The 20639-nt window shown below is 38.4% G+C and overlaps 1 protein-coding gene across 15 annotated transcripts in view; it reads left to right on the forward strand.

Moving 5' to 3' along the window:
* Positions 1-18705, forward strand: part of PLEKHA6 (pleckstrin homology domain containing A6) — a 163701-nt gene extending 144996 nt beyond the window's left edge. For 10 of the 15 annotated variants that reach the window (XM_063452315.1, XM_063452350.1, XM_063452332.1 and 7 more), the window contains 10 exons: positions 4062-4199; positions 5048-5186; positions 5280-5386; positions 5878-6060; positions 6289-6453; positions 6922-6939; positions 7202-7335; positions 12816-12958; positions 14692-14848; positions 16330-18705. In XM_063452315.1, coding sequence (XP_063308385.1) covers positions 4062-4199; positions 5048-5186; positions 5280-5386; positions 5878-6060; positions 6289-6453; positions 6922-6939; positions 7202-7335; positions 12816-12958; positions 14692-14840 — 1176 coding nt within the window. In that variant the 3' untranslated portion in view covers positions 14841-14848; positions 16330-18705. The remainder of the gene's footprint in view (positions 1-4061; positions 4200-5047; positions 5187-5279; positions 5387-5877; positions 6061-6288; positions 6454-6921; positions 6940-7201; positions 7336-12815; positions 12959-14691; positions 14849-16329) is intronic. The other 5 variants (XM_063452324.1, XM_063452384.1, XM_063452435.1 and 2 more) reach the window with 2 other exon arrangements.
* The last annotated feature ends 1934 nt before the right edge of the window (positions 18706-20639 follow it).

Below are 20639 nucleotides of genomic sequence, written 5' to 3' on the forward strand. Positions count from 1 at the left end.
CCTACATAATGCTGCTCCAACCTACCTATCCTCCCTAATACACAAGTATGCCCCGTCAAGGCCTCTAGGCTCTGCCAAAGGCCTACGTGTATATGCTCTGTCCGTACTCCCACCGCTAATGCTCGCCTTCAAGATTTCTCCAGGGCTGCACCTCTTCTGTGGAACGCCCTTCCCTTCTCCGTAAGAATTTCACCCAGTCTCCACTCATTCAAAGAATCATTGAAAATTCACTTCTTCAAGAAAGCAGATCAATTAAACTGTTAGCAGGATTTTGAATTTGACAATTTTTATTGGTTTTCAATTCGTCATAAGGATACAGAAAAGAGGTTGGAAGGGGGGAAGAAAACATTTTTTATAACTGCAGTATGCTTGTGAGTTGGGTAAGGGTACAGAAAATAATCGGGGGGAAGGAGGTAGGGGAGCCCTATCATGGTACAAGGATGAGCTGGTCATTTTTAAACATTGTATATTCATATATTCAAACCGCCTTTCAAGATGGTACACATTGTATTACATGCATTTCAGTGATTGTGTCATTATATCCCTTAGTGCGTCATTGTGGCTCACATAGCTTAGTGCCCTTACCCTCGCACCATCTTGTCCCATAAGTGGGTGTTGTTAGGGTTTCGCATTCTGAGCAGCAGTGCATGCCCTTGTTTTCGACGGGCCATTGCAGGGGTGGGGAAGAGGGGGGGTTGACCTCTATTCGAAGCAGGTGTCAGTGGGGGGGGGGGGGTGATGTGCGCGTTGCCTCTGGTCGAGGAGGCCTAATTGTATTGCGATATTTGCCTTAAGTAGGGTTAATTAGGTTTATGTTTTTCCCAGTTTTCCTATGCTCTGGGCCAGTATAGGGCTGCTTTTTGCGTTCGTCTGGCCATGGTTTCATATGTTTTGTTGGTGTCTATTGTTGCGATGCATTGAGTGATTGGGGGGGGGGGGGGGTTTATTCAATTTTCTACTTATGCTAGTGAGAGCGGCTATGATGATATGGGAAGTGAGGTATGTCTGGTGTTTGTGTGTTGCCTTTGGTAATAGAAGGAGAAGGAATACTTCGGGGTTGATGTTAGCAGGTTTTTATCCCCCACCCCCCATGACTCATCTCCTGCAACTGTCAAATTTCTTACTAAGCCCTCAGTGAATACTTTTCTGACAACCTACTTCGTACCCCTACATTTACCCTCTGTGTCACTATACCCCACTCCCTCTAGAATGTAAGCTCATGGAGCAGGGCCCTCCACCTCTCTGTTCCTGTACGTCCAGTTGTCTGGTTACAATAACATGTCTGTTAGTCTACCCATTGTACAGCGCTACCGAATCTGATGGCGCTATATAAATAATACATTAATAATAATATAGGTGAACCTTTTGCTGCAGAAGTAAGAGGCTATCGGCTTAGTTGTCAACCCCAGGTGATATGTCAGCACTGTCACTCTATAAAACCTTTCAAATATTGGTTAAATACTGCATTTAGTTTAATGTTGATTGTTGTAACAATGTATTGTACATCACTCAAATCTGGAGACATTTACTTCTAACACTAGAAGGAACCCTTAATCTTTAAGACATACTTAAAAACAAGAGAAATCTCATTGTATCCTTCCTGGTAAAATATTTTATAAATAAATACATTTAAGGGCAAAAGAGTAAAAACTAATGTAGCTAGAACTGAAGAAAAGGCTATTTTTAAGAAAATCTATTTTGGCTATACATTTATCTCTAGAACACTTTTAGCCCATTTTGCGCCTCATTTGTTGTGGAACATGACCGCCTGTGATGCTTAGCCAGTCCTAGACACCCTGATGGAATATTTTGTCTCATAACTTTAACTGTGAATTAAAAACTGCTGGAATTACCTCCCGCTAATCAGCTGTCATTCATTGATGTGGACTGTAATAAATCCATGATGCAATCTCTGTGCAACATATATCACAAATGTTTTTTTGGAAGACTCTACTATTTCTCCACCCACTTCTCATGATCTTCCACAGACCATCCTCATATACTCATGAACCGATCCCACGGTTCCTGGATTTAGTTGACCTGTTGCCTGTGCATATTTTTACTGGAGAAAATCCCACACAGTGAGGACAATATCAAATCCAGGTTCTCAACCGTAAAATATGTATAAATGAAATTAATACTATAACCCCTTAATGACCCCTTATTCTACAGAGTGGGCTTTAACAGCGTTAAGACGGCATTGAACATCCGAACAGTTTGGTGTGAGCAGGGTTAAATCCCTGCTTACACCAGAGAGACACAGATATCAGTCAATACCTGGAGCATCAATCTGTCAGCTGACACGGAATACAGCACTGTACATCCTTTTTAACCCTCGCAGCTAAGCGCAATCAAGCTCAGCTGCAGTGATTTTGAGCCTGCCAGCACTCAGATGCAGATGGTCAGGCCTGTGGTCTGCATGCAAAACTGCCAATGTGGTTGGTGCTCAGCTTTACCAGCATCGGCATGCCAAGCATCCGCATTGCAGGGAGATCTTGTCATGCAAAAAAACGATAGGTGGCAGGCACATGATACTCTTAACTTGTAGTTTTTAGATTAGGGGTTATCCCACTGCTGACCTTAACAGAGGGTAGGGAGACAAGAATAGAGTTAGTATAGAGTTGTGGGGATGGTATAGGGTTAACATTAAGATCTACAATTAATTTAGATCATAGACAAATGAAACAGTTTAACAAGCAGTATTGGTACGTTAATCTGTTTTGAATTATTTTAGTTGCACTTGATGTGTAAAAATTCTTATAAGCAAAAATATAAAGAATTTAGCTTTTTCTATTTGTTATGTTTTATTCATACAGTATATATATGATATTCCTTAAAAAAAAAAAAAATGTATGGGGGCATTTATAGATAAACGGTTAAATTACGGTGGAATAAACACATACCTCCGTCCTTAAAGCAGTGGATATATTTTACATATATCTGGGGGGGAAATCTGTAATTTGATTTACTGTTATCTGCCTTTATAACAACAGGGCACTACTGTTGTTATAAAGGTAGAAAATAGGCCATCCCCTGAAAATAAGCACTAGCTTATTTTCAGGTGATGCTCCAAATATAAGCCCTACCCTGAAAATAAGCCATAGTCATTTGCTAATCTATTTTTGGGGAAGGTTCCCCAAACATAGATACGCAAGATTCCATTAGTGAGTGAACGAATCTATTCTCCGAACATAGATTTGCAGTATTCTATTAGCGAGTAAACTAATCTATTTTCGGCAAAGTTTCCCCAAACATAGATTTACAGGAATGTTTAAGTGATGAACCACCACCACAAAAAACATCAAATATCTAGTTTACACTTACCCCTCTATGGATATGGGGTAATTAGTTATCACTGACATGAAACAGAAGCAGAAACAATAAAATACATAGTGCAACAAGGTTTATAAAATTGCATGAAAGTAAGCTTGTGGCGTATAGATGCTTACATTGATTTGAGCCTTTTTGACGATATGGCTCTGAACTTACACGTATTAGTGCCCCAGTCTCATTTTCGGGAACACGGCAGTCCACCCAGTGGACCTTTAATGCGATTTATTTATTTGTTGAATCAAAGGTGAAGATGGCATACCAGCAATTTGGTCTCTGGACTTCATAGTTACTTCTAGAAACGTTTTTTATTTTGGTGATGGTCTCAATATATGTTTATAAATACTAATGCATTTATATTAAAGGGACACTCCACACGCATAAAGCGCTTCACCTTGCTGAAATGATTTATGTGTGTAGAGTTTATCTTCTTTTTTTTTTATTATACAAAAAGTGCAGATTTAAAGTGCAGATTGGTACTTTTATAAGTTAACCTTGTTATGCATGTTTTTTTTCTTTATTTAAATTAGTCATTTTTTTCTTTTCAATATTTTTAATACCTCTACCTCTTACCTTACTTTTAAGTTTCACTTTAACATAAAGCGCAACTCTTAACACACGTCACTGCTCCTCTCATATCTGACTAATCTATACCTTCACTATTTTCCCCATTTCCTTTTTCCCTTCCTGTCCCTTACTGCTAATGCTGTCTGGCTTCCTCTCTGTCTCAGGACTCGGGCCCCCCTCGGCCCCCTCTCCCTCTTTCGTACACTCCCTTGGACTCTCCTCCGGCTGTCCCTCCACCCCCCGGGGAGGGCCGCTTCCAGCCATGGCCTTACCCCATCTCCCCCTGCTGGCCACACAGTGAGGTAACTAGATGGGGCTTGTGATGGACATATTTGTGGGTAGCTAACAGGGGCAAAGTGTGGATTTTATCACTAAATGTTAATTTACTATATGGTAATAGTATTTTGTCTTATAATGTTTTCAAACTATATAATAGAATAAGCCAATTTCTGATTGGGGGGTGGGAGGGGGTGTGAGGGTGAGGCAGATTCATTGTGAAAATCCACACAAGATGGGAACTTTCCCCCTCCCCCCCCCTAATCTTTCTAAAGTATACCATAAACATGTCCAGCATTTGCTTCCAGTTTTATGATTTGTTAAAACCTGGCTCTGGGCAAGAAAAAGAAAAAAAAAACAGATGTTGAGCCAAAAAGCATGGTTAATATTTTGCGGACACATTATTTAATAAGACTACAATTCAAAACCGGCTTAGTTGGCTAACTTTATAGCGAGAATGTCATCTCGCTTTATATATGCCATGCATTATTAATCTAGTCATTTATGACCACATCCTTGTGAGTGTTTTACCTTTGCTTTAAATATATGTATTTGAGCAAGTTTGTATGTATGTATGTATTCATACAGTAATTTGTGTGCATGCCGTATGGCTATCCCTTCTCTTGATGGTCTTATGTTCCCATCTTTCTTCCATATTCTAGCATAGAAATAAATGTGGTCATTGTTTTCTTTTCCCCTGCAACTTTCTCTGTTTTGTCATCGTCTCCTTTCTTAATCTTCATGCAACCTCCTCTAGTTTCTTGCATTTCTCTGCATGTTCCCATTTTCTATCTTCAATATTTCCATTCACGTTGCATTCCATCTCAGCATGTATTTGTTCTGCTCTCATGTTTTGCCTTTTTGCCCCTTGCAGCTGAAGCTCAGCTTAGAGCCATATAAGAGAGAATCCCCTCAGCTTTCCTCCTCACTACCTAATGAAGCGATCAGTTCACTACAGCAAAGGACTGAGCTAGATGCTGATAAACAGCAACAATCACAGGCAGTCAACAAAGGTAATAAGACACAATGTGAAAAGAGTTTGTGATGAGTGAAAGTCAGTGGTTATTAGGATGCCCCCTTCATTTCTTCTCTTTCTGCCCAACAAGTTGGCATTGTACCCCCACGGACAAAGTCGCCTAGTGAGGAAGGACCAGCAGTGAAACCATCAGTGGTTCGACGAGGCGGACGAGTAAATAACGGACAACTCTCTCGGGTGAGGCTCATATAGTATACATTTGCCATATTTATTTGTTTTCCTTGTATTTAGTGATTATATTCAGTCGCTGTTTCCCTAAATATTCAAGGTGAAATGTATATTGTGGCCCCATATCACTATTACACTCACAGTAATTTAAGGTAAGTGTATGGGGGAGTGTTAACGCTTAAATCCACACTTCCATGTAGCTACTGTTGACCCAATATTTAAATTGTAACTGTGCCTCAAAACATTGACAAACATTGTTTTGAATACGGCAATTAGATTTCACACTGTAATGACTGGACATATAAGCAGAAAATTCTGTTAGTTCATTGTAAAGTACTCTTTATCATCAAAGTACATTTCTTCATCATACAGGTCTATGTCTAAAAACCTTTGTTTGCTTTATTGGTTATGATATATATTTGTGTATGTGATCTGTGCATATGTGTTTTATTGCTTATAATATGTTGCCATGTACATGTGTTCTGTAAATTGGTGGGCAGGAGCGTCCAAAGAGTGCACTTTTCCCCAGTGAAGTCAAGTCCAAAATGAGTGTGGAGGAGCAAATTGATCGCATGAAACGACACCAAAGTGGATCAATGAAGGAAAAGAGGCGCAGCATGCAGCTCCCATCCAATCAGCAGACAGAACCAAATAGTACCAAACAAGCAGGATCTTACAGGGTGGTGAGTAAATACTTGGACGTGCAAAGCTTAGTGAACATTGTTTACAAAGACAGGTATAAATCTTCAAGATTCTGTGTGCTTAGTAAAGTGACTTATAGCGTACAGTTAAGTTCATCATAAAAAAAATGTATTTAGTCAGCGCTTTTGGAGTATGCGAGCATGCACTGTATTCTGGAGAAAAAAATTTTGTCTTGGTTTCTAGTTTCCTATTTTGCTTACTGGTTACAGGTCAGACGGCATCGCAGCATCCATGAAGTGGAGATCTCTGATTTAGAAGCTGCTTTGCGGTCGCAGGAGCCTCAGAGAAATTATGAGTCACCACGAGAAGAGATTGCCAGACTGCGGAAGATGGACTTGGAGCCTCAAGCATTCAGCTTGGACATCAGCAGAGAGGTGACTAATGCATACCTGTCACTCACAAAATAAGTCTCTTTGGTCTCTTTACTAATGGTTGAGTTGGCCAATGTGTATCACAAAACTGATGAAGAATTTAAACTATAAAGGCTAAGCTTTGTAGTGGTTATCAGCTGAATCTAGCAATGCCAGCACTGGTTTTGGTAACTTTTCCTCTGCAGAGCCCACTGAACTTGCAGTGTGCGCACAGCCTAGTTCATCCAATGTTGCAGAGGAATTTAGACCGCTATTCCATTGGCTTAAACTCCTGAGTTTAGTGAACAGACACTTTTCTGTTGTTCTGCTCTTGTATAACTTTTCCTACTGTCCTTCCCCTTTGTTCACCTCTTTTATGTATTTGCTATGACCTTAATACTGATTTTAACACCTTCATTTCACCCTAATTAAATTGTTTTTAAAAATCACTTTCTCCTTGTTACCAATGAAATGTACCCCTGTGTTTTTCAGCTCTCCACCCCAGACAAGGTGCCAATCCCTGAATGTCATATTGTATTTCATATACACCAATCTGTACATACTGTATGTGGTCACACACAGTACAACTGTTTGTCATTCATATATTCTACCAAAACCACACACTGGGTCTATCATTGGAATATTAGCTTCATCTATGTCTCATAATCCCATTGTATGTCACACCATGTATGGTACCTCACATTTGTAATACACTTGCTGCACCATACACGCTGTTTGTATCACACCATGTATGTACGTCTCTGTGTCTCAGCTCTCCACCCCAGACAAAGTCTTCATTCCGGAGCGCTACATCGATATGGAGCCAGAGAGCCCTCTGAGCCCGGAGGAGCAGCAGGAAAAACAAAGGAAAGTGGAACGGATAAAGACCTTAATAGCCAAATCAAGGTGAGCCACACAACAATGTTCTATCTCAACTAACAAGTAAAATGTACACTGGAAATTACCATATTGGAAGGAATGTAGTAGTACTATCATATAGAACATGTTGGCAGGACTAGGTTAATAAGAATCTTAGCATTTAGATCACTTGAAATTATGTAGTTTACTGTTTCTGTGGATACTATATTTAGTAAAACAACTTTAGTTTAATGAAGCAGTTTGATGTACAGATCAAGCCCCTGCAATCTCACTGCTCAATTATCTGCCATTTATGAGTTAAAGGAGCACTATAGGGTCAGGAACACAAACATGTATTCCAGACCCTATAGGGTTAAAACCACTATCTAGCCCCCTTTGCCTCCATAAAGATAATAAAGTCTTACTTGTATTCAAGTCTGAAGCTGCTGCATCTGCCTGTGAACTTCCTTTGACATCATCTGAAGTGGTGGCCTGATTCAATCACAATGCTACCCCATAGGATTGGCTGATTCTGACAAGGGGGCAGATCAGGGGCAGAGCCAGCACAATTCAAACACAGCCCTGTCCAATCAGCATCTCCTCATAGAGATGAATTGAATCAATGAATCTCTATGAGAAAAGTTCAGTGTCTGCATGCAGATGGAGGAGATACTGAATGTTTGGATGCATTTTAGGTAGCCATGACCCAGGAAGGATCTCTAACAGCAATCTGTATCTCTGAAAATACAGTGTTTACTGTATTCTACTCACCAGAACAAATTCAATAAGCTGTAGTTGTTCTGGTGACTATAGTGTCTCTTTAAATCACTTTGTTCCTACAACCCTAGTCACACCTCCCTGCACTCAATGAAAAAGAACCTTGATATTCTAGGTTCCTTTATTGCACACACTGTGTAATCTAGAATTTAGTATCTCCTGCTCTGGCAAGAGCCTACTTTGTGTAAATAACGTTCAATTAACAGAGCAGGAGATAAAAAAAAAAAAAAAACAACCATGTAAGGCAAATATGATCTGAAAATTAAACATATTTTTTTTAATGCTGGCTGTGTCAGTCACATTCAGGGGAGGTGTGGCTGAGGCTGAAACTTTAACTCCTAAATTGCAGAGAATTGAGCAGTGAGACTGCAGGGACATGATCAATACTGAAAAACTACTTCGTTAACCTAAAGTTGTTTTGATATCTATAGTGTCTAAGTATGAGATTTCCAGAAGATGAATGATCTCTGGGATATCTAATCATTATCCAATCTCCAGCTATCAATGGAAGTTGCAGTCATGCTCATTGTATCTATGAGTGCATGCATACACATCCACCGGGCTCATTTTAACTTTGCGACCATGGCTGGTCCATGCATCCTCCTTTGGCTACCTGGAAAGCCTTCCAACGGCTCAAAATAAGAAGCTTCTCAATGACAAGCCTCTAATTGGTGATTTCTCTGGCACAGACTAAAATTATGTGCTGCGTAAAAAGGGAAGACTCGCAAAAGTCTGCAGACAAGAGAGCTGAAGCTTTTGCAAGTTGTTTTCAGATTTATCCTCAAAGAAAAAAAATCATAATTAAAACTAAACTGGTCCTTTACAAAAGAACGTGTGTTCCTTTAAAACTTTGCAAGGGAATCACACATTTTTTGACAAGGATAGTAAAATATATTCTCTGTTGGGCTATTTTAATAAAAAAAAATGTGCAGTTCCATTCTCTGTTCTGTTCTCCACAATTCCATGTGTGGTCAATAAGACCAGTTGAAACAGCTAACACAGATCTAAGACAGACAAGCTGTCTGTTCCTTGCTGAAAATACCAAAACAAATGTTTTCAAAGAGTTCTGTTGCTTTAAGCTTATCTCCTGAAATACACAGCAATATCTCATTCAACTTGGTGTTTACTAAGCTCTAAATTCTGCCTCCCCCACTTCCTGACGGGGCTTTGAGAAGTCACAGCTAGTTCACATGGGTCCCTACCCTCCCAGTTTTCCCAAAAATATATGGTATTACTTTAGGGAAAAATTTTTGCATTCCTTATGAATGTGCTGTGGCTTGCAGAGTACATCTATATCTTCCTAGTGAGGAAAGCTGAATACACGCACCTTTTTCTTTTTTACCTTGGCGAGTTACAAGTTGAATTCATGATACTTCTTTCCCAGTAAAAAAAAAGGTTTTGTAAGTTATTTTGTGGAATTGTGTTTGTTTAGTCTTCCATTTTATAATGGATAATTCAAAATTAAAATAAATTACAGAAAACAATTCTATAGATCCTGTATCATGCTTAACCATCTAAAATCCAAGACATGGTAGAGCTGCAATCAAAATAATAATTAGAATAATTTTGCTATTCAATTCTTTAGATACATAACCTACATTATGCTTACTGTTTCTCTCACTGACTGCATCTTATGGCTAGAAAGGAGACTGCAACCTGTTTCAAGTGTACACACACTAGGGTAGACCTGTATTACTGTCTGTGGGAGTGCACTTTAATGCAATCTTTTTGGGCTGAACTGAACTCATACTTAGATAGGGATGGCATGTCCACTTTGCCACTCTCCCCTGAATTTTTGATATTGGGACCCTTACCAAGTCATCTCTTACCTAACAAACTATAACTTCTTATCAAAGCAGCTGTTGGGCGCAAAACCATTCTTCAGGTCTGGAACCAGCTAATAATAATTGTAATAGTTCGTATCCAAACTTACTTTTGTATTTAAAAAGGAATGTTTAGACATTGACCAATAAAAAAAAAACTCTTTGGCAGGAAATTTCTTGACTTGGTGACCGTATATTCTTCCTCTAGATCAGTATTTCCCAAACCAGTCCTCATGGCCTACCAACAATTCAAGCTGTATATATTTACCTATTTTATTCCAATGGAGACAAAACCTGGACTGTTGGTGGACTGGTTTGTCACGAGGACTGGTTTGGAAACCATTGCTCTAGATGATTTTTTTAAGACCAAGGTTAGCACCTAAATATTAACACTCACTTGACAGACACACACATATCTAAAACACTCACAAATATTTTTTTGTTTTTACTTAAAGTCCACTCAGCCTCCCTACCTTGCAAGCTGGAGTGGATCCTTTCCCTTGGAATCCAGTGGAGCTGCTTTGAACTTGTAATCTTCAAGCTCTTTTTGCTCTGCTCCTTTGCACGCTGTTTAGTAATGCCGGGGCTGAAGTGACATCATATCCAGGGAGCAGAGCAAGAAGGGTTTGAATATTACAGCTGTGTCCCTGCCTGGCTCAATTTTTCCTTAGCCAGCCGACCACCTTCAAACTCTTTCAGCCATTATCCATTCTTGCTCAGCAGTCTGGCTGGCCACCTCCATGCTCCCTTGGCTGGCCACCTCATCTGAACGGGCTGATAAATATCCACGGGCCAGGACAAAATTCCTGGTTGCCATGGTGACCTGGGATCGTCGAGCCCTGCCGTGGGAGGGGTAATATGGCATGCCGGCAACCAGTTAACTTTGTTTTTAGTCTCTCATTTCACCAGTTATATTGGTAGCTTAACTGAGCTCTTGCAGTGTCAACTTCCTTTTGGAGTATCTTATTCTGCTCTTAGTTGAGCACAACCATCTCATTCACTAGATTTGGTGTGATATTTCTGTGTTATACTATTGTTCACTGTTACAGCCACAATTCTTGAATGTTATCCATGACCTGCTTTGATACTTCACTAACTTTATTTTTGTTTAGTTTGTTTTACTTTTGGTATGATACATTGAAAATGGTGAATGTAACGGATTGAATGCCTTTATCGATAATTTATGTCTACTTTCTTGCTGTTGAAATTATACATGCCACATCTATTCTATATTGCATTCACAATAAAAATAGAAAAATACTACACAGGATTTAATCTAAATCTGGTATTGTGAGATCACTGTAGAACTGTTAATTGTAATAGTACACTGGCAAGCAGTGGCAGCTCTAGACTTTGCCAGGGAATTAGAGTATGAGGCTCCCCAATGACACCCATAATGGGAAAAAAACAGGGGTTGTGTTTTATATGTATAGGTGCTACTGTGTTTGTATATAGAGGGTACAGTGTGCATGTGTTTAGAATTGTACATACGATATACAACCAGTAGCCTATAGAAACTAGGGATTTCAATCCAAGTTATCAGCAATAAAGAGGCAATTAAAGCTGAACATTTACCCAGTATTAGTAATAATATAAAATTGTATCATGAGTTCCAGGGATCTGCCAATAAGATCAAAGAAAATATTTTTACTTATATGAATAACCTAATCCATGGCTTATTGTCTGTTTTTCCCCCGAAACAAGGTTTTAAAACCTCATTACACTGTTAAATTAAGTACCGTATATACTCGAGTATAAGCCGACCCGAATATAAGCCGAGGCCCCTAATTTTACCCGGGAAAACGTATTGACTTGAGTATAAGACTAGGGTGGGAAATGCAGCAGCTACTGGTAAATTTCTAAATAAAATTAGATCCTAAAAAAAAATATATTAATTGAATATTTATTTACAGTGTGTGTATAATGAATGCAGTGTGAGTGTATGAGTGCAGCGTGTGTGTATGAGTGGTGTGTGTGTGTGTGTGTGTGTGTGTGTGTGTGTGTGTGTGTGTGTGTGTGTGTTGCAGAGCCCTGGTGGGGGGTGGACAATTTTTTTTAATTTTTTTTTAATTTTGATTTTTTTTATTATTATTATTTATTATTTTATTTTATTTAATTATTATTATTTTTATTATTTTTTATTATTATTACTATATATTTTTTTCGTCCCCCCTCCCTGCTTGATACATGGCAGGGAGGGGGGCTCTCCTTCCCTGGTGGTCCAGCATTGGCAGTTCAGTGGGGGGGAGACAGGGGCTGGCAGAGCTGTAACTTACCTGTCCTGCCGCTCCTGTCAGCTCTCTCCTCTTCCGCGCCGTCCGGTCAGCTCTTCTGTCAGCTCCCACTGTAAGTCTCTCGCGAGATTTACACTGGGAGCTGACCGAGGTGCTGAACGGACGGCGCGGAGGAGGAGAGAGCTGACAGGAGCTGCAGGACAGGTAAGTTACAGCTCTGCCAGCCCCCACAGCCTCTGTCTGTATTATGGCAATGCAAATTGCCATAATACAGACTATTGACTCGAGTATAAGCTGAGTTGGGGTTTTTCAGCACAAAAAATGTGCTGAAAAACTCTGCTTATACTCGAATATATACGGTATTTGTGTTCATATACAGGGTTATTCAGTAAAGTAAATTTCGAGTTTAAGGCCAAAGAAGCCAAATTGAAAGCAAAGCTGAGAATTTTGGTTATTATGACCTTAAATTTCAAATTCACTTTGAATCTCCTGGTTTCAGCCCCTCAATCCATAACCGAGGGCCTGCATGGTCAGCCTGCCCTAAGTCGAGTTAGGCAGCTGGGAGGCCTTCAAGAGCTGACTATGCTGGCAATAGATACTGTCTTATTGTATGGGAAACCACACACATTTCTAATATTGGGATCTTTTTTTAGACTTTTTGTTTATCATACTCTAATATGTTTCCTCCTTGTAGTTTGCAAAATGTGATTCCTCTGAGTGATTCTGAACTCGAGTTACCACCAGATCCAGAGTCCCAACTTCAGGAGCAGGAAAAGCGTATTGAGTTGTCTTGTGCACTTGCGGCAGAAGCATCCCGGCGTGGTCGTCTTCTTTCTGGTAAGACTGATCCAGTATAAGAGAATGGACTGGGTACTTCCTATTCATTCAGACAAAACATAAAATATGGGATTCACTAAAGTTCAAAGCAATGGATAAAATAGAACTTGGCACAGCTTGTCCCATTTGCATGCTTTCAATAATTAACCTGTCCATGGTTATTCTAATAAACACATTACTAACCCTCTCGACAATGCATATGCTAGTAATTGGGGTCCCCTCTTTCCATCCATTTGCAATTTTATAGCAAATTAACCAAAGCTAGCTTACTTGGCACCATCCCAGAAATTTGCAATCTAGAGCCATAGTTCTTAATAAGGCTGTATTTAAATGAGCACGATGGTCTGTATTCATAATTTGTGATCCTTCATGGATATGGCCTTATTAAAAACTAGCTGCTCTATTCAGCCACAATTTTTTGTGTCAATGCACAGTTCAACAAAATCCTTTCTTATGGAGTGATCGTCGGAAGGATACACTTTGTGCTGTTCTTTGCTGCATCATTGACATTGTTCTGTGGCCTGACCCAGACATGTTTCTATGCATCTATCCCCCTTCCAAATTATCTTGTCCTTTGTGACAGATGTCGTCTCATTAACTTTCAGATGTAGAAGGGGATGATGCTTTTCTTTGGGTATCAGCTGTGGTGAGTTTAGCTGTAATTTTCTTTTTAGTTTGCTACAGAAGCTTGAGTTTATATGCTCATAGCTGAAATTGCTGAAATAATTCAGTTTGGATCAATAAAGGACTGAATGGGTACTATCTGTTTTGTAAGGTTAGCTAATTGTATCTTGACTTAAGTGGCATCAATGAAAGGGACTTTATAGGTACTCTTCTTGTGATGTTAACAGTTTCATTCAGTGAAGAATTACAGTGGCTGAATGGTATTCATAAAATATTAGCCAATGACTTTACATTTTACATATTTTTTGTACAAGCTATAATGGAATATGTTTATGCTAAAGTAAATCTACCACTAAATATTCTATTACTATATTAAAATATAGACTTGTTGCTTTCCAAATATTTACATGGTAGTCATCTATGTTTCATATCATCTATTACAACGATGATAACAAATTCAACAGAGTAAAATAATTAAAATGTTGTGGTTTTTCTTCTTTCAAGAGACTTTCGCAAACAGGAGAAAAGATCTGGTACTTTATTCCCCAGACAAATTATATTAATTCTCTTATCATTTAGTTCCCCTTCTGTACTAACAACAGAAACAATCTCTCTAAGGCTTTTTCCTGCAATAAAAGTTACATTAAATGTCATTTTTTTTTACAAAACTAAACTTTTTTAAATAGTACAAAACAGTATTATTCACTAAACTGAGAATTTTGTAGATGCGGGGACAGATATTTAGAATTTCCGTTTCTTCTCTGCATAATGTTTTGTAAAGTGAAACTCCATATTGCATTTTTGGTTTTATAGTAGCAGAATATATTCTAATGGCCAGAGTATTACCTTGAACTAATGTGAGTGCAGGGTTAAAGTTCCAAATTGTACATCTATCAAATTAAGTTCAATGGTCAAAATCAAGATGGTAATCTCACAACCCAGAACAGCAGCACTGGCTTGTCCTTCCACTGTCAGCCGTATCTTATCTGGATGAAATCTGTTTAAGTATGGGATAAGATACTATCTCCTTGTCTCCATTTTCTTCACACAGATGCCCATAAACTGCTTTCAACCCACTGCACCATCTCATTCTCATTTTCTGTTTCCAGCTCTGTGTGCCACCCCGAGCCCCCCTACGTCTCCCACGTCCCCAACTCCTCAGACCCTCCCCTCTTCTCCTGAGCGCTCCGCCTTGGGGGGCGGCAGCAGCAGCAGTGACAGCGCTGGGGAATACGGGGCGAACATCATGTGTGTCTGAGCAGCAGTGTAAGATGCTATTTGCCTTTCATACACCCCAAAAACCTCCAGCTTAAAATGTTATGTTGAAATGTGAGAGGGAGGAAAGATTAATTTGTTTTTATTTGTATGCTGGTTATTCTACCTTTCTCTAGCAGTTTTTCATCTATTCAATGACTTAATGTCCCTAATCACAGGATTAGGGCATTATTGTGTCACAGCTGCATGAACAGACAAATCTGCTCTGTGCCAACTTATATTTTAGATAGCATAAGATCTGTTTCACAGCAAAACCACATACCAGAGAAAAGTAAACTATGCAGGGAACTAATACCACCTACTACAAAACCACAATAAGCTGGCACCCATACGTCACGGATCAGCATATTGTAAGTGTTATTTATTTAGCAAGCTAAATAAATCAGCTATTTTATTTCAGCTATTTTACTGTACACATTACCATACGGCCACACTAACCATGTGTAATATAAAAGATAGCTGGGTGACTGCTCCATAAAGTTGATCGTGAAGTACAAAATCCATATAGTCAGGCTTTTAAAAAGATTCAGAATTTGATTTAAATAAAATGGTACAGGTGCAGGGAGCAAAGAGAAACATTAATCTTATATTATTTTATAAACCAACAAACATTGCGTGTTTTTGCCCAGTTAGATTTTCTGAATAGGCAACCACAATTGAACTTAATGTTTATTCCTTAGGTGTTGAATGGAAAGGAATTTATGAAAAATGCATCTAGTAGTTTGCACAACACTAGATTGTACATAGAGCAACAAAGCTGTGTTGGTTTAAAACCAATTGCAGAGGTATTGTGGGTGTTATGTAGGTACAACAAAATATGTATATGGACTTTATTTTTTGCTTGCTTTCATCCAGTTGTTTACCTATATTAATAAAATTGTAAAGGGAATCAACACAGTAAAGGAGGAGACCATATTTAAAAGAAGAAAAACTACCACAACAAGAGGACATAGTCTTAAATTAGAGGGGCAAAGGTTTAAAAATAATATCCGGAAGTATTACTTTACTGAGAGGGTAGTGGATGCATGGAATAGCCTTCCAGCTGAAGTGGTAGAGGTTAACACAGTAAAGGAGTTTAAGCATGCGTGGGATAAGCATAAGGCTATCCTAACTATAGGATAGGGCCAGGGACTAATGAAAGTATTTAGAAAACTGGGCAGACTAGGTGGGTCGAATGGTTCTTATCTGCCGTCACATTCTATGTTTCTATATTTTATTAAGAGAACTAATGAGAAAATAAATTTACGCGCTTTACTAAATTATCACCTGTCCCTTGTGTTAATTAAGAACCTTATCATTTTTCATAGCTTTTAATTTTGTCATTCTAACTCCTTTTGAAATCCATATCTTACTGATCAAGTGATTTAAAAAAATAAATAAAAAAATTCTAATTTTTCTTCTTCTTTAAATTCTATATTCTAGTTGCCACTGTTATTTTATCTAATTTGGTACTTTTATCATTCTTCATACAGAGCAAGCAGTGACCGCTGCAAAGTTACACAAAGTCTAGGCACCTCTCTTGCTGCCTTCTGGGAAGGGCTCGCCTTTTCCACTGGACACATGGAGCTCTTTGACATTACCATGGGATGGGACAGGTGCCTGTTTTTGGAGGGAGCAACATGAGGGAGTCACCATGACAGTGACTTGAATCCCACTCCTGACACTAATCTGATTGCAGAAAATTGATTGTCTGTGAAACATTACAAAGAGGAATATAAAAATCATTGAACAGTCTTCAAAGAGATGCAGCACGTCCAGAAACCACCTGAAAATGTCCTTCATAGAGGAAAAGACTATCCCATGTTAGTCAACATATAAGGGTACTCCGATCTGCTATAAAACCTTAGGCTGGTTCATGTCCCTCAAAAAAAGTGAAATAGTAGCCATAGTGTCATAGATGTAGGTAATGTGTAGCCTCCATGTGACAGTGACAGCAGCAGTAAGTTGGTTCATCAGGCTTTAAACATCAATAATTATAGAACCAAACGTATATTGCACAAAAGTTGTAGGTGTGTTGGTTTTAATCCATTCACTGCAGGCTTGCCACATCTTTCACATTGAGCCTATAATATTTGTGCTCTCTGGAAAATCTCTACAGGCAAACCTAGCAATAACAGAGTAACTTACTCAGAGAGTCCAAACTACAATCTATGTATATTAAGGGCCAGGAATAACCCATACCTGGCACAGACCATTAATATAGTGTACAATACATATCTCTCTCTCTCTCTCTATATATATATATATATATAGCTATATATATTTTGCTTCAAAGGAACAATATTTATTGTATGTATATAATGTGGGGAACAGTTGGGTTTAAATGTTGTGGATGTGTTGCGAATAAGGGCTTTAGTTGCCTATCAAATAAGCCTATGACCTCACATCAAATGCTTCTCATTAAAAGGGTCCATATATTGTCCTTTTTTTATTTTATATATTTTTTTTTAAAACTAAAGTGACCTATAATTAAGAATCCAAGTATTCTAAAGGCTTCTCAGAAAACGAAATCACAAAACTAAATGGTACAAATTTCTATCGTTCCCGCATCCAGCATTGGTAATGGGACTTCCTTGGCTTTTTATTTTTTTCAATCACCGCTAAAAGCATTAACAATGTGAAAAGCAGAGGTCACAGTGAATATACATACATCATAGTAAATATTTTGCTTTCAGTTGTTATGCTTATAACATTACCAACATGATGTACTTGAAAACAATTCAAATCTCAGTGTACCTTTCTAAGGTAAATAATGTAAACAAAAAAACAAAACATTCTTTTAATGGAGAAAAGTATGAAAAATCTAGGTCAATCAGCTCTGCGGCATTTATGTAGCCACAAGTTATTTTTAAATACAGATAATTGCATCAGCTTTTTCCTTTATGGTGGAAACATTAATTATAGGGAGGACAATAATTAGGAAACCTTTTGAATGGGATCTTCAAATGGCTGTGCCAATGGAGGTGTCGTCAGTTTTTCTTACAAGGCAACGCAAGTTTAACATTTTTACAGACGAAAAAATGAAATCCAGTTGACATTAGAAATGTGAATGTGTTTTATACATAAAAGGAATTTATGTGAAAAGCCAAATTTGAACCTGGCGGGTTTCTTACCTGCCTTAGAAATATTGCTAATGATTTACAGGAAGTTTTAATCTGACAAAGTAATAACAGAAAGAGTATACGTTTTTGATCATTTATCAAGCTCCTTTAAAGAACTTTCAAAGATCACTACTTTTAATCACAGTGAGCATCAAAGATGGCGGCTAACTAAGCATTACAAAGCTCTGGTTTTGAACGCATAAACTTTCCCAGCTCTGTTGCATTGTATATTATTGCAACAGGCACAGCTGTAGTGTGCAAATGGAGTCCATGTGGCAACATATTCTCATTACAGGGATTCATGCTGGACAGAAGCAGGGGCAAAGTCACTGCTGCAGTGCAAGTGGTGCTCCAAAACCCGTATAGCAGAAGCAATACCCGTGTTCACACGGGCAATACAGAGAGGAAGAAGGTTGGTAGGTGGATGTCAACCAGCATTAAAGGGATTCTATTTTTTTGCACTTTTTTTTTGCCATGCAGTCACATTTCGGTCATCTAAAGGAATAAACTGCTCTTGAAATTGTCTGATACTGACTTTGCTAGCATTAGGAAATAAAAAAAAACAGCTATATACAATATGTGTGTGTTTTTTTTGTGTTATGCAGATTATCAGGTAATTAACTTTCGGAAGACTCGAAAAACTGGTCTCCCATATACTGTGCCATTAGGCAATGTGTTTTCCATATACATTTTCATTGGACAGTCAATCATGGTCCATTTTATGGTCATTCACAGCAATTCTACTACTAAACTCTTATGCTTGTGAAGAAAATGATATATCAAATTACACATCAGTAATTCACAGCAAATATTCAACAAGGATCATAAAAAAAAAAAATAACATTAAAAATGCAAAACAAAACTTTTGCCTCTTGAATATCACTTGCTGAGTATATGTAACCATAAGAGGAAGGTAAAAAAAAAACAAAAAACCACACGACGCAAAAAATATGCGATTTTGCAGCATACAAAAAAAATTCATGCAAGTGGCAATACAGGTTGTTTCCATTTAGAATGCAAAGTGTTATTAAAAAAAAAAGAAAAAAATTCTTATATAGTGTAGGGATTACTTAAGCTCCTATTTTTTCTTTTATTGGGTGCCTCAGTGATTCCACATTACTACAATCAGGGTTGTTAACTAAATTGAGCACTGTCATGAATACAAAGTAAAATGAATTGTAAGGCCAAAAATAGGCAGACTGGGAAATAATTCTCCAAATCAGCGATGAATGAATGCATGTACATCTAACGTTACATTAGTTTCAGGCTGGATACCCCATTACACTGCTGAGGTGGAGTTACACCACAGGCAGCAAAGGGGTTAAACTCCGTATGTGCAGTGAATTCGCTCCACATACAGCCTTTAGGAACTATGACCACTTCAAATCACTGACAATGTCATGGAGTAACCCTTTAATTTGAAATTCACTTTTAACAATAATTCTCACTTCAGTAAATCTGCAAATTGAAAGTCCATAGGACAACATAAAATTACACATGGATCCTCAATTGAACTTAATCAATCTAAAGTTACATACAGGTATGAGAAGAAATATAAACCGGAGTCCGTTCTGACGAATTATCTGACCTTGAGTCATTGTGCATTTGAAGTGGGTCAAGAAGAGGTGAGTCATCCATTGACTGACGATGCGGGAAAAATTCTGGATCCCTAGGGACCCTGATAATGTACGTCATCTAAGGTCGACTGAATGGTCGCCTTCCGAATATGTGACATACTATAATTCTGCCCATGTCTGCAAACCCCTTGAGAAGGTGACCCGTAAAAGATGTGTAAGTTTGGTTGGAAACTCAAGAAGGGTTTGGATTTTTCCCTTAGGAATTGCCATAATAAGATCAAGATTTGATACACAAACATGCCAGCACCAGATTCTGGTCAATATTACACAGGTAATATTTTTGGTTCACAAAAAGGTGTTCAACCTGTGATAAACTTGAAACAACTCAATTGTTATGTGTCTTTCAACCACTTCAAGATAGACGGTGTGCATTGTTTACGTGATTTGCCTAAACCGTCTGACTGGATGGCCAAGTACCTGAGAGGTAAAACACCCAATCCAGGCAAAAAAAATAATAATGGGGGTTTAGTTACATTATATGATCATACATTGCATAAGCCTGCCACAACGTCAATCTACTCCATCTACATGTATGATCATATAATGTAACTAAACCCCAATAATTTGTTTGCCTGGATTAGGTGTTTTAAAAACAAAAAAAATCAACTATATCTGTCAGCCCTGAAGTTGCTGTTTAGGGGATAATGGAGTGCGCAGAATTTTCTCTTACCTCAGTACCTGTCACAATCTGCCATCAAGCCTTCTTGCAGTTCATGTGGCAAGGGTAAAATATTCTGGTGCCTGCCATTTGGACTATCCTCGACTTCATGGTGCTTCACTAAAATCATAAAGCCTGTAGTCACCACGCTGAGAAGACGAGGAGTGCGTCTTATTTATCTGAACAACATTCTAATTCTCGCTCAGTTCATCCACTTTCTCCAGGATCATCTGTCTTAGTCTTTGCCTTTATTGTAAAATCAGGGTTACCTTATCAATTGGGAGAAATCCATCCTGGTTCCTACACAACAAATTTCTGTGTCTCATAGTCGACTCCACCCTTCAGACAATTCACCTTCCAGATATTAAATTATCAAACATTAAAAA

The sequence above is a fragment of the Pelobates fuscus genome, chromosome 1 (genome assembly GCF_036172605.1).
Source record: "Pelobates fuscus isolate aPelFus1 chromosome 1, aPelFus1.pri, whole genome shotgun sequence".
Lineage (NCBI taxonomy): Eukaryota > Metazoa > Chordata > Amphibia > Anura > Pelobatidae > Pelobates > Pelobates fuscus.